This window comes from Electrophorus electricus, chromosome 14 (assembly GCF_041902795.1).
Source record: "Electrophorus electricus isolate QZ-2024a chromosome 14, ASM4190279v1, whole genome shotgun sequence".
Lineage (NCBI taxonomy): Eukaryota > Metazoa > Chordata > Actinopteri > Gymnotiformes > Gymnotidae > Electrophorus > Electrophorus electricus.
In genome coordinates this window covers 23,777,852-23,791,250 of record NC_137510.1, presented here as the reverse complement: position 1 = coordinate 23,791,250, position 13,399 = coordinate 23,777,852, and the positions used below count along the sequence as shown (strand labels likewise).

General features: G+C 43.7%; 2 protein-coding genes and 1 non-coding gene across 7 annotated transcripts; 1 reads left to right on the top strand and 2 right to left on the bottom strand.

The window, feature by feature from the left end:
* Positions 1-182: 182 nt before the first annotated feature.
* lpcat3 (lysophosphatidylcholine acyltransferase 3) lies at positions 183-8,744 on the bottom strand. Of its 5 annotated transcripts, none has more exons than XM_035530975.2 (13): positions 8,601-8,744; positions 6,831-6,938; positions 5,912-6,018; positions 4,925-5,018; positions 4,605-4,642; positions 4,111-4,289; positions 3,883-3,991; positions 3,566-3,652; positions 3,035-3,201; positions 2,773-2,920; positions 2,191-2,346; positions 1,738-1,865; positions 183-1,361 (listed from the first exon to the last, which is right to left on the bottom strand). In XM_035530975.2, exons 3-12 carry the CDS (start codon positions 5,957-5,959, stop codon positions 1,746-1,748), a joined length of 1,146 nt encoding a protein of 381 aa, XP_035386868.2. In that variant the 5' UTR covers positions 5,960-6,018; positions 6,831-6,938; positions 8,601-8,744; the 3' UTR covers positions 183-1,361; positions 1,738-1,745. The 5 variants fall into 5 exon arrangements, with proteins under 5 accessions (XP_035386868.2, XP_035386867.2, XP_081551889.1 ...); XM_035530974.2 differs by lacking the exon at positions 8,601-8,744 and adding an exon at positions 7,887-8,555; XM_081695763.1 differs by lacking the exons at positions 6,831-6,938; positions 8,601-8,744 and adding an exon at positions 7,887-8,555.
* Positions 8,517-8,573, bottom strand: LOC113570708 (U7 small nuclear RNA). Its single transcript, XR_003409914.1, has one exon. It is a non-coding gene; the product is annotated as a U7 small nuclear RNA (small nuclear RNA).
* A 391-nt stretch (positions 8,745-9,135) lies between the features above and the next one.
* tpi1b (triosephosphate isomerase 1b) lies at positions 9,136-13,353 on the top strand. Its single transcript, XM_026999168.3, has 7 exons — positions 9,136-9,322; positions 11,531-11,654; positions 11,757-11,841; positions 11,955-12,087; positions 12,365-12,450; positions 12,534-12,621; positions 12,739-13,353. Exons 1-7 carry the CDS (start codon positions 9,211-9,213, stop codon positions 12,855-12,857), a joined length of 747 nt encoding a protein of 248 aa, XP_026854969.1. The 5' UTR covers positions 9,136-9,210; the 3' UTR covers positions 12,858-13,353.
* The last annotated feature ends 46 nt before the right edge of the window (positions 13,354-13,399 follow it).

Genomic DNA, 13,399 nt, shown 5'->3' with positions numbered 1-13,399 from the left:
AAGATACTCTTCACTGTCACCCCCCCCCCCCCTTTCCGTCTCCCGACCCCACAGTCCAGACTGCAACATGACGTCATACCGGCTCCCATACCAGAGTTACAGTAGGCCAACCTGACCATAGCCGCACGCACAACCCCCCCCCCCCCCCCCCCGACACACACACAGACAGAGCAACAGAGTAGTTTGATCAAGTGCAGTTTTTTTAATGAACATTACAAAAGAAGTCTCATTTAAAATCATTTTATACATTTGGTAACAATAAGGCAAAATTAGTTTCAACATCAGTGAAATCGTGAACAAGTATAAATATTATTAAAATCTTCCTAACGCTACAGTGAGTCCCTGCTTCTTCAGATTGCGTGGAAAAGGGTCTACAAGGTGCCAAGAAATCACAATTCCATGTCATACAAAATAATCAATTTGGCAAGTAGTGTTTATTTTGTAAGATTTCCTTGGTATGTTCTAGTTTTGTGTGTGTTCTAGTTTAAGCAGAGTGAGATGTTGGTAAGTGGAAAAAGTCAAAAAGAATAAACAATTTTTTGTTGGGGACACTTATTGAAAAAGCTACAAAATTACAAAATAAACCCATCCTAAAATTGCTTTTAAAAAAAACCCATGAAAAACCAGTTAAAACAAAAACAAAAAAGAAGGTATAACATTCATTTACAATGGAAGGCATATCCGAATCTTTTACACTGCACAATGTGTGAGTGTTTTACATTACTGTGTCTTGTGTAACTGACCACTGGCTGCAGGGTGGAGAAAGTTAAATAAAATAAACCTTAAATAAAACACAAGTAAACAAACAAAAAACTATAATCCCAAGACAGTCTCTAGTCAACAGCGTAAGGACATATGTTCAGACAACAGCATATCAAGAACACAGCAGCTCGACGAAAAAGTGTTTCATTCGCACAGGCTGTGCCGGCAGATCCGGCCTGGGACAGCTCCCTGATTGGCTGCTTGTCTTTGCAGGAAATGAGACCATTAACACGTGCCACTGAAAGGCTGCAGACCAGAGAGTGATGAGTGCAGTTCTGTGGCTGGAATAATCCATAATAATAACCTTCTCAATAATAATCCAAAAATAACCCTCCATCTTCTCAAAGTATCGTAAAAAAAAAAAAAAAAGAACACCTCTCCACTCGGTTCTGTAGTATTATCATTTAATCCTTTCTTTAGTCCTCTCCCACAACACAACGGCTGCTCAAAACGCAAAAAAAACCATAATCAAAACGGACATTTGTACAGATTTATGCTTGTATTCATATATTATTAAAGGCCTTAATATTTTCCAACCAGTCACTCTGTAAAAGTCACAGTTCCCTTCAGAGAGCGTTAGGAGGCCCAGACAGATAAACCTGCAAGAGAGAGGAGGGGAGGGTGTGTAGATCCCTGAGGGTCAGCACAGTGCCAATGCCATGACAACCTCAACCACAGTTAAACACATGGCAACCTATGGCCACAGAGCCAACGGCAGCGGAGAATAGCTCAAATTAATATTATCTGTTGCGCAAAACAAGGGCAAAGAAGATTAGAAAGGAGAATTGTGGCTGTTTCCCCATTTTAAATGAACAGCATATAAAGTCTTATTCAGCTACTGACCAAAGTGTTCATGCCTGAAAACAAGAAATAAAACTCACACACACAAACACATCCACAGGGAAACATTTAGCATAAGTGAGGACAAAAGACAAAATAAAAACGAATTAAAGGAAGAGATGAAGGTTAATTTACCCATTATTCTAATCCTTCTTGTTGTCGCTCTTGGTTTTGCGAGGCACCAGTGCTTTACGGAGGTAAGGTAGGATAAGATAGGCAGTGACGAAAAAGATGTGGCCGCAGAAATACACAGATGAATAAACCTGAAGGAGAGAAGATACGTTCAGGTATCACACCACCACCACCACAACAACAACTCTAAAAAGACCAGTCCACATGGCTACACCCATTCCTGCAACTTCACCCTTAGACCATGAGTTACTACACTACCCAGCATTCTCCTCTCCAACAGCAGGCACAGTTTATGAACATCTGTGTGTGCAGCATTACACAGTGGGGCTGTGTGACCGTGGTGCATCATTAGACTGCACAACACCAGTCAAGGGACTAGGGGCTTGGAAGACATGATCCTTACACATCTGGGCACCTACAGCCCCACCACTGAGTCCAGTGTGAGCGAGGGCCTACCTTGAGCCACTTGTCGTAGGTGAAGAGGCAGAAGGGCACAAGTGGGTAGCCCATGAAAAGCCAGTGGATAAACTGCTGCACCACGTACAAGAGGGGGTAGAGAGGGCCGTCGGCCACAGCTGTCAGCATGGGGCTGTCCTTCACCATAGCCTGGGCCTGAGGAACACCGTGGTGCAGCCACAGTTCAGCCACACCAGTGCCATTCACAAAAAGACAATCAAGGTCTGCTTAAGGTCTTAAGTAATGTGCACGCCTGGACCACAATATTGAATTAACACAGCAGAAAAGATGTCTGAAAGTCTCTCATAAAGGCCTGGCCTGATATGTGTGCAATCACACTGCAATACTTAAGAGGCGTAAAATAAATGCACAACACCCAAATAAAGCCGTTCCTAACTACATTCCACTCTTCACACACGCACACACACACACACACACACCTTCAGTCAGGAAAGGCCTTTTAAATGAGCGTAATTGTTAACAGAGTAAGAAGGAAGGCAGCGTGTGGGAGTGGATTTGAGGAGCACCGTTCTAGACGCAAGCTGGGTGTTAGATCGGTAGAAGCTCCACAGCTGCGCTCACCTGCCTCTCCACGTTGACGATGATGAACTCCATGGAGAAGCAGAGGAGGTAGCCGGAGTGCAGGCCGTGCCAGATCGCCAGGAAGAACAGCGTGGAGATCTGCGAGGCCATCTTGTTACCTAGGAACTTCAGCCTCTTAAAAATGTGCCTGAAGAGAGGTGGAAGAGGAGAGAGATATGCAGTCTTGAATAATTAAGAAAAATCTGTCTCCCCACCCCCCCAAAAAAAAAAAAAATTACACAAGAGCTAGAATAGTTCCTACCTGGCCACCCAAGCATTTGTGTTGATGTTGAAGGAGTTGATGGTGCCTGTGAAGAAGGGTGTGGTCTCATATAGCCACACCCTCATGTTGGCACAGGAGTCCCACTGCGCCTCCCCCTTCTCGCTGCGCCCGTTGTAGCCGAGGCCAGAGAGGATGCACACGCCCTCCTGCACAGCAGAGCGAGAGGACGAGCAGCAAGAAGGCACAGGTTAATTTAGTTGACAGCGTGACAGGCTCATGGTAACACAACCCAGGAGAAGCCCAATCGAGTAACTTGAGTGACCTTTCAGTTAACATTTGTTATGAAGGCATGTCATTGGTTGTTACTTTTTGTTTACACATTACATTCAATGTCATTCATTCTGCACCTCTAGGTAAATGGGCACTACACAGTGATGACTTACTTAAATGGCTATTAGCAATTCAGATAAGCCAATAATCACAAAATCACACAAAATAATCAATGGCTTTTAGTGCCATGAAGCCTAAATAAATGGAGTGAGTATGAGTGCATGTTTAGTACATACTAACCGTTATTAGCCAGCAGCTGACATATTTGTACAGGTTTACTTTAGCCCACAGAAGGATGTAAACACACCTGTACCAAAATGGCTGGGCCTAGACAATAATAACCAAACAAAAGAAAAGAACAATAACAAAAACATTAGGATAGGATAATTTTTGACAAATTTTTGCAAAACACTCATTCACATAGAATAACAATAAAAGGTAATCCTTAAGACAACCTGATAGACAAGATACTGAAAATATGCACAAGCATAATCAGGACATGTGATTTTCCGATTTACCACATACCACATTAAATTATGTATGAACAATTCACTGACCTCAAACTCATCAGTAAGGTAGTAGCTGTCTGGATAGTATGGCCCACATATCGTGAAGATCAACAAAAAGACCAACCCCAAACAGAAACGCTTTAGGGCAGGGATCCCACTGCAACACAGAGCGAGATTTTTCAGCCCTCCAGCCCATTCCATGGAAAGAGATTGCATATTGCGGGAACCATGACGCCCCCCACTGGGTCACGACCTGTGTCTGTCCCGCAAGCTCACCTGTTTGGCACGTGACCAGGTGAGTCGCTCATCTCTCGGTTGACCAGCCTCAGGTAGTTGCGCAGGGTAAACTGGGGCCCCACCAGGAAGCCGCCGTAGAAGTAGGAGAAACCGCACACCTCCAAGAAGGACGGCGTAGCCAACAGGGCGGAGCTCTTCTGCTCGGCGCTCAGCTGAGACTGTTCAATCAGTGCCAACAAAGACTTTAGTCCAACATCTGAGACGGTACATATAAGCACCTTCCAGTTACTTGCCCCAAATAACAAGGAAGACTAGATGAACACCTATGCCACAGACAGAGTTTCTATTAAAGGATGAACTGCACTTAATCCGGCTTCAGGTTCCGCCCCCCTGCCTTGAGCAGTAAGCAGAGGGTCATCGGCAATGAAGGATACAAGAGAGTGAGTGCATGTGTGGACAGACTTGAAAGGTTCGAGAGATCAAGACATAGGAAAAAAAATTTTTAAAAACACTGGAAGAATCCATCAACTCACTGGTTCTTTTCCACCATCATAGTAATCAAATGACAGGCCTGCAATCCAAAAAAGGGAGGTCATTGTTAATAATAGGATTACTAGCATAAGCGCATGTGGATATGACAACTAACCTGAATAATTTAGGACTCAGTGTTGAGGAATAATGAGGGGCAGCCCTTGGCTATGCGCTTAAGTGTAACTTCATCTACCACTGGCAACATGAACTATGCATTAAACATCTAGCCTCTCGTTATCAATTTCTCAAAAGTGCTTTTAAGACTGAATCTGAATACACTTGTGAACTTGGTGTAAAAGAGGCAACAGCCAGAGCAGCACACCGATGAGTTTGAGTGTGAGCACACAGTGTGGCATGGTCCACTTGATGTCATACTCCTCTGTAGCTGTGTAGTAATAAGCAGTTAGGAGATACATCTGAGAGAGAGAGAGAGAGAGAGAGAGAGAGAGAGAGAGAGAGAGAGAAAAAGAGAAAGAGAAATGAGGGTGTTGCACACGAACACATTCAAATTCCCTTTTGTTGAATCATACACACCCGGAATGTTAATAAGTGTCCCATTGTGTTAGCAAACAAGAGCCCAAATTGAACTAGCAAATAACATTTTAATGAGCCTCACAAATTTAACTTCCCTTTGTTTATTGGAAAGGTGCACGGGTAGTCTCTGTCACCCTCATTGTTACTGGAAGGTTACTTTACCCTCAAGACAGTAAACTGTCTTGGGAAAAGGATAGATGGTATTTTGCACACATTGGAGCATCAACTGTGCTAACGTGCTAACAGTCTACCACAGGCAGCCGAAAGACAGGAAGCCATGCTGGATGCTCATGAGTTATGGGAGCCTACATTAAGCCTGCATTCCATTATAGCACCCATGAGGTCATCAGGCCACTGACTAAATATGTGGGCTAGCTGACACCTAAGCTAGTTTGTAATGATATATAAAGAAGGTGAGGTGCATGTTTATGTTCCTCTTGAAAAACAACAACAACCTTTTAACAAGCAAAATGGATCAAAAATTCTCAGTAATCTGGCTATTGAAGTAAAGGGACATTATTATTCTTTACATCCCCAATACACAAGCCTCCCAACATGGGACAGACACAGTAGAGGAACAAGACTGCCCAAAGGTTCACATTCTACACATTTGAAACTTATAAAAGAACTATGAAAAAGGAAGCAAGAGCTAGAGACAATATAGTCAGAGAAAAGGAGAAACAGAGAGAGAGAGAGAGAGAGAGAGAGAGAGAGAGAGAGAGAGAGAGAGAGAGAGAGAGAGAGATTGTATGAATGGTGTAAATATCATCCTCACCATCTGAAAAATAAAGCTGCTTAGGACTCCAGTCACTGTCCTTCCCATGAGCCTCAGAAACAGGAACTGGATGACTATACATAATGCGGAATGATAGACCTGAGACCCTACAAAAAAGAAAGGGTGACAGAGCCAAACAGAGAGTGAGTGAGGAGAGTGCGACAGCACAGGGAAGGTGCTGATACAGTCATCAGTCCGTTTAACTTCTTGCCCACATGTGCACACACAAAAACACAGACAGACGCAGAATGAGGAAGGCTTGTTTCAACATTCTGTACATAAAAAAGAGCATTACTTAAAACGTGACAAGGGGAAGAAAGCACCAGCCACAAAAGTGACAGACACAGCAAGGCAAGCTCACACACAAACAGGCAGAGACCAGACAGACCTGCTGTTTTATCCCAATGCAGCATTGTGAATAAATAGGGAAAAGCTAGTTAATAAATTAGAGATGCATCAGTGTGTCTGCACACACACAGGTGCTCGCTCACACACACACACACACACACACACACACACACACACACACACACACACACACACACACACACACACACACACACACACATCTATATCTTCTGCCTGCGAGTTGTTCTTATCAGATATACCCCAACATCTTGGGATGTTGTCATGCCAACGAGCCCTTGATCCTTCCTGTTCTACGACCTTCAGGATCCAGCTCACAGGAAATCACTGTTAAAAGGCCTTCCAGCTAATTAATTCCTTTACACTCATTCCCCAACTTTCTTACAGGAGAAGGTGCAAAAGATTGCAGTGAGGTTTATGACACCCTGTCTGGAGCTGCACCACCATCTTACAGCTAACCCAGTTCCTGCTTGCAGCTGACAGCTTCCTCTGTCCCAGTTCCAAGAATTTCCACCTCCCCCAACCCTACCCCCTCATTCCTTTTCCATCTCACCAAAGTTAAACACGGCCAGGGAGAGCCCTGTGAGAGTGTGGAACAGATGAATGACAAACGCAGACTGATGAAACAGGAACCGCCGGTAGACCAGCGCTAAAGGATAACCTGGGATGGGAAAAGAGGGAGAGAGATTAATGCATGCATATTTCATGTCAGGTGACTGATAATGACCCTCTATAGAGGTTTGAGAGTCAGCAGATGTCCTTGTGTTACTAGTCCCATTCCAATATCTAGGCCTAAATATGTTTTTTTTCTTTTTTAACATACATGGTTATTGATTTAAAAATCACACACCAAACAGTTAACCATTAATAACTATATGATGTCAGAATCTACAACATTTCATTTAAGAACACTTTCTACTTAGTCACTCTTGTGTTTAAATATCTGGGTTTTAAAAGGTTGCTTTAAATAGAAGCACAGAACTGATCATTCAACAAACATATGTCAAGATTTGGGGTAAAGTTTGCAAGAACACCACGGGACGCACGAAGCAACTCAACCAGAGCTATGCGGGACTTTGTATTTGTAAGTGTGACATTCAAGGTCCCCCGGGGTTATTTTCGGTGGCTGGGCAAGGAGGACAGGAGCATGTGTCAAGCTAAAGTGCTAAAATACAAGCGGAATTTTCTCTCTTCTCCCATCGCCTTGCTCAAAACCCCGCATGCAGAGAGCGATGTGCTTTACGAAAGCCAAGCTCCACTCAAAGTTCGGGGACGATCGTCTCAAATGCTTATTTATTTGATTTGTAGCACGTTGCGTAAACTCGACATTTAAAAACTGTGCAAAACTGTCATTAGCACTGAGCTGAACTCGTGCGTAAGGGCGGCGAGCGCTTGTTAGTAGTGAGTATTTCTGTCCTGGTTCATCTGAAAGCTTAAACACCAACAGCTGTTAATGGACTAGTGACCCTATCCTACGTCCAGGTGAGCGCACTCAGAGGGATCCAGCGTGCGGCTGCCCGAGTTTCACTCGTCCATCACAGCAGTGCACACATTAAAAAATTCAGAACAGCGCTAAAATACACGGATAGAAAAGTTCGCCTACACTCACCTATTAAAATAGACAGAATCAATCGAACTGCCGGTTCAGGCGAACCCAAATATTCCGACAATTTCTCCATCAAGGGAGCCGCCATTTTTCGTTTGGGCGGAAGTAGCGCTAAGAAGAGTTTCCGTGTGTGTGTCGTGCATTCACCACGGACCGCTTTAACCGAGAGCTCGGTGCCCGGTCTTTGCCCGATGAGTCGTGCTACCTCTCCCTAACCCTTATCTTTTCCACTCCACTTCTGATTTAACGGCATATGCGAGTCAAACAGGTTTCGCAACGACATCGTTGCAGTTGCATCCATTAGCCATATAACCAGGTTACAACACTGCAGACCACTGAGAAAGTAACGTGTGTGTTACTAATGTTCTGTTGTTGGCGAAAACCACTACTAATGTAGCGCTAGTATTGACCTGTGAATTTAGTTTTGTCCTTTCAAAGAAAACCTCACGCAGAAATACCTTACTAACGAATATAAAACGATGGGCTAGCAGTAACAATAGTGTTTTCCTGCCCTCTCCTGGCTAGAGATGCAATCGCTGCCGCAACAAACATAATTCAGTAAATTATTTGGTACCGCGAAACAATCTTAACACAAAATAAATAAATAGAACTTTTTCTTTTACACCCACAAAAGGGGGCTTCTTCTTTTAGAAGAAACCTACTAGACAAATTCTAAAAGAGCAAATTTTCCGAAGTGTACTTCTCCCGAACACCCACCTTGAAATGCTCGCTAGGCATCATGTTTATGGTAAGTCGACGACGACTTAAAAACGTTTTAAAGAATCACAGAAATACTTTAAGAAAATGAAGATTAAATGAAGGTTAAATCATAATAATTGAAAATGTAATCACAAGTGGACGAAAGCGTTAATCTAAAGAGTAGAAAACAGACTAAGGCCTTATGGGTATGCAAATATTACCACGCCCCACTAATACTATAGGCTACTTACAATTGCAGCAACAAATTCTAGATATGCGCCGCATTTACGATATTTATTATGCATATGCTTTGGAAACACGTGAATTCGTGATTACTTTTAAAAGTCACCGAGATGTAATGTGACACGACTCGTAGCTGATTTTAACGACGCGGTTCCTCCACATGGAAGCAGCGCAGGAGGAGCGATGACGGCATTTCCAAACGGGCCCGAGCCACGCGCTTGAGTCCGGTGTTGTGGGCGTCGTACTGGAAGCCAGTAAGATTTCCGCAGGTGGCGCGTCCGCCTCCATCGTATAAAGGCGCGTCGCGGCCCGCCCCGCTGCTGTCTCTTCAAACGGGGGTTCCTACCGCCTGCAACGCTGTGCTAACGCATCTCCCTGTGCAACCATGACTAGCAGGAAATTCTTTGTCGGTGGAAACTGGAAGATGAACGGAGACAAGAAAAGTCTCGGGGATCTGATTAACACTTTGAATAGCGCCAAGATCAACGCTGACACTGGTGGGTAACGTGCCGAATGGTTATTAATTAACAACCGCTGTCATAAATCTTTAGGTAGCCAATCTATTGGCTGGCTTTATAGCTCTCGGTGTACAGAAATGCTGGATGGTGGATACATTAGAATAGCTTCTTTTTATTATTATTATTTATTTTTTTTTTTTACATAATAATAAAATCCAAAAAGATCTATTGAGGGGTGGGGGGGGAGTGAAGATCCGTAATTTTGGACCAAAATCTCAAACGAGCCTAGCGAGTTGAAGCTAGCTCGTCATTCGAGCTAGCACCACAACAGTGTTTTACTAAGTCCATCTTTGGTTGGGGGGGAAATATTATATTTAAATGGTTACTTGGAGTCAGCAGTGGAACGCGAGCATGGGTACATCTAGCGGTTGGCTGGACAGATGGGTATTTGGAGACGGACTGCTGCATCTCTTGCTAGCATACGACCCAAGGTCGAATGTCCTCCAGTAAGGGTAGGCCTGTATAAAAAGGGGCCACATTTTATCAGTCAGCTTTAACGTGACTACTGCAATACGCTTTAAAATAAATCTTGAACATAACGTATACTATTCAGGGCGCGTTGTTGATGTGGCTCTGGGATTTTGCTAGAGAAAGGCTGGAAGGGAGGGGGGGTGTGTGTGTTTCCCAGCACGTAGGCACCGTGTGCGCTTATGTCCGTCAAATGAGAGAAATCCTTAGTCGCCGAAACATCGTATACAGCGCTTCGTCCTGATAACACGTGTGTGTGTGTGTGTGTGTGTGTGTGTTCGGGCGGTTCTGCATAGCAGTGAAACGGTAAAATTACAGCAAACTAACCCGCCTAATCGTTTGATATTTGGTGCCTTTGATAATCTTGGGGTTCATTTTAAGACCAAGCGGTAGGTCTGCGCATGTTCCTCCAATACTTCCTGACAATACTTGGCTAACCCTTGCTTGCTAGCTAATATTCAAAATGTGCGCTACCTGCGATTATTCGAATTAACTAACGATTTTATCAGCTTGAAACATCAGAAGTCGATCCAAATATTCATTATGTCCCTGGTGACCTCTTGGCGCTTTCAGACGCTCCATACATGGACAAGAATCCGGCAGAAAGCACAGCTACGGACTTCGAACCGCCAAAGTTCAAGTTATATTTATTCCCAAACTAAATGGTTCATCTTGATGACTTAAGTTAGCCTGTAAGAACCTAACTGAGCTGCTGCTCAACTCGGGGCAATCGTTTTTCAGTCGTCTCAAGCTGACCTTCGTCCTTCAGTTGCTATTTGACCATGAGCCTTGGAGAATGCTGCATGACCTTTTCATTGATGACCTCTGACCTTTTGACAGCTAAGACTAGGACGTCTGACCTTTGCAGCAGAGAGCAACAGAGATTAAATTAGACTGGCTTTACCCAAGATAGTCTGGTGAATGCCACCCTCTGCCTCTGAACAGCATGGTGCATTGGGGTGATTTCGAATGCACGTGCGTCAACTTCCAGCCTCATGCCTAATGACATGAGTCTGGCTTGCAGGACGATACGAAGACTGCTTGGTGTCCAGGCTGTTGTGAAACAAGTGTGCACTTTGTCTGAGAAATGTCCAATTTCCTCACTATTTTAAGTATGAACATTAAACAGTGTCTGAAAATGGGATGCACTTTGCAGCTGTGGTTGTTTAAATGGGAATCCCATCTAAAAGCCACCTTTTTGGATGTGAAAGTTCCCAATTAATTTATGGGTCTATAAACATTTCTGACCTGCTTATGTTGGCGATTCTTTCACTGTATATACAAGGTGGTTCTTTCTTCTGGCTTTGTCTACAACCATGTTTCAGTGGTTCCTGCCATGCTATGTTCTTGTGTGGGCCTCCTTTAGAAAACAGTTTTAGCAACTCCCCATTTTCAAAACACCCACGTACAGCACACCATACTGCACAGTGTATAAATTGGTAGTGTGCACCAAATGTAATCTGTCCTGAAAGCCAAAAATAATGTAGCTATGCTATCGATACCAGTGTGCATAGCCTCAGGAGGGTGATCTTGAAGACCCTTTCCCTTTTAAGTACCACCGTAGCAATTGGTATGGTGACTACGGTATCATGGTTTAACTAAACTTGTCATTCTTTAGTAATTGCAGCACACAAAATGCTGTAATGTGCCAATAAGTATAGTAGTTCTAGCACTTGGACTGAACTAGGTGAAGTTCCTTACCAAAACTTGCTCTTGCAGAGGTGGTGTGTGGTGCTCCTTCCATCTACCTTGACTTCACCAGGTCTAAGCTTGATGCCAAGATTGGTGTGGCTGCACAGAACTGCTACAAGGTTGCCAAGGGAGCCTTCACTGGAGAGATCAGGTACAAGACATCAGTAGAACTGAGGGGATCAAACGGGTCACTTTTAAAATACTACCACACCTTGATGTGCCTTCCTCTGCGTGTCTCTCCCTCCCTCTCTAGCCCTGCGATGATTAAGGACTGTGGTGTGGAGTGGGTGATTTTGGGACACTCTGAACGGCGCCATGTTTTTGGAGAGAGTGATGAGGTAACATGCAAGAAATGATCTTGAGTAACTGTGAAGTCACTTTTACACATTAGTCTTGACGTTTCATTCCCTTCTGCTTCTTCCCTTTGCATTGGACTTGTCAATGCTTGCAGCTGATTGGCCAGAAGGTGGCTCATGCACTTGAGAGTGGTCTGGGTGTGATTGCCTGCATTGGCGAGAAGCTGGACGAAAGGGAGGCAGGCATCACTGAGAAGGTTGTATTTGCGCAGACCAAAGTCATCGCAGGTAATTGACTTTTTAATTAGATACTAGGTTCTAACCTTATAATCACCAGTAAGTCGCTGATTCGGTCTCATTCTTGGTCACCATCACTACATGTTGCTGTAACAAATGAGGCAGGTAATGAAGGGCTTAATGATGAGTTTAATCTGCATTGTTGAAGCAATAGAATGTGTACAGTGTGAGGTCCTGAGGACCAAGATTAAGTATATGTGCATCAAGATTCACTGATGCACTGGATCCAAGTGAGTACTTATTCAGTGTGATCATTCATGTCTTGCAGACAATGTTAAGGACTGGAGTAAAGTGGTAATTGCTTACGAGCCTGTCTGGGCCATTGGCACTGGAAAAACTGCCTCACCGCAACAGGTGCGACTTCTGGCATCGACACTGCCGCAGCCCTGCTTGCAGTATTCCAGGACAAGTCTGTAATCTTTTCCTTCTCTCTGTAGGCCCAGGAGGTACATGATAAACTCAGGCAGTGGATGAAGGCAAATATCTCTGAAGATGTTGCTAACTCTGTTAGGATCATCTATGGAGGTAAGAAGCCAAATCGATTGTTTTATTGATCTGAGACTTGTTTTAACCCAAGGTGTATTGCCTCATTGTGGATTAGGTTGAACAATGCTAAGTCTCTCTCTGCCCCCCCCCCCCCAGGTTCTGTGACAGGGGCAACCTGCAAAGAGCTGGCATCCCAGAAAGATGTGGATGGCTTCCTGGTGGGTGGAGCTTCACTGAAGCCTGAGTTTGTTGACATAATCAATGCAAAAGCATAAAAGCTGCTCACTGTCCAAACGGCTGAGGCCAGCCAAGCATGTTCCTCAGCCGTACAGGCCCAAACTCAAAGTACTTAGCCCCATCTGAACTTTGTTTTTCTGTTTGATATTGCATCACTTTCCTTTTACTGCTTCTGTATTTTGTATTTGTCAGACACTGTATGTGAACAGCACCCAACATAACATACTGTACTGAAGAGAAGTTTGTTACTAGCCCACCACATTAAGTAGTTTAATCACAGACCAGCACTTACATCCATGGCTTTACTTGAAAATGTTTACCAACTTTTGTTTAGTGTTGGCATTAGGACAAGCCAATCACTGAGGCTATTTTTATTTTATAAATTCTGTTCAATGTTCCATTAATGTAATTTTTTTTTTTTCTATTACAATTTAATAATGCATCAATCTTTGACCCGTGTGGCTAGCAAGTGCTCAGCATGTCAATCTTGGGCAGTTGTACTTAATGGTAAAAGTAATAAATGAGTGGAACAAAGCTTGAGTTAATTTACTCATTTCATATTGATAATCAGTCAAAATAT

What these genes read in the sequence shown, in the direction of transcription:
- lpcat3 (XM_081695761.1), bottom strand. Translation starts at nt 7,098, where the DNA reads ATGTTAAAAAAGAAAAAAAACATATTTAGGCCTAGATATTGGAATGGG. An exon ending in ATGATGGTGGAAAAGAACCA is followed by an intron (nt 4,290 to 4,604) that starts GTGAGTTGATGG and finishes CTGATTGAACAG; the next exon opens with TCTCAGCTGAGCGCCGAGCA. An exon ending in TCAGCTGCTGGCTAATAACG is followed by an intron (nt 3,202 to 3,565) that starts GTTAGTATGTAC and finishes TCTGCTGTGCAG; the next exon opens with GAGGGCGTGTGCATCCTCTC.
- tpi1b (XM_026999168.3), top strand. Translation starts at nt 9,211, where the DNA reads ATGACTAGCAGGAAATTCTTTGTCGGTGGAAACTGGAAGATGAACGGA. An exon ending in GCCTTCACTGGAGAGATCAG is followed by an intron (nt 11,655 to 11,756) that starts GTACAAGACATC and finishes CTCCCTCTCTAG; the next exon opens with CCCTGCGATGATTAAGGACT. An exon ending in AAACTGCCTCACCGCAACAG is followed by an intron (nt 12,451 to 12,533) that starts GTGCGACTTCTG and finishes TTCTCTCTGTAG; the next exon opens with GCCCAGGAGGTACATGATAA.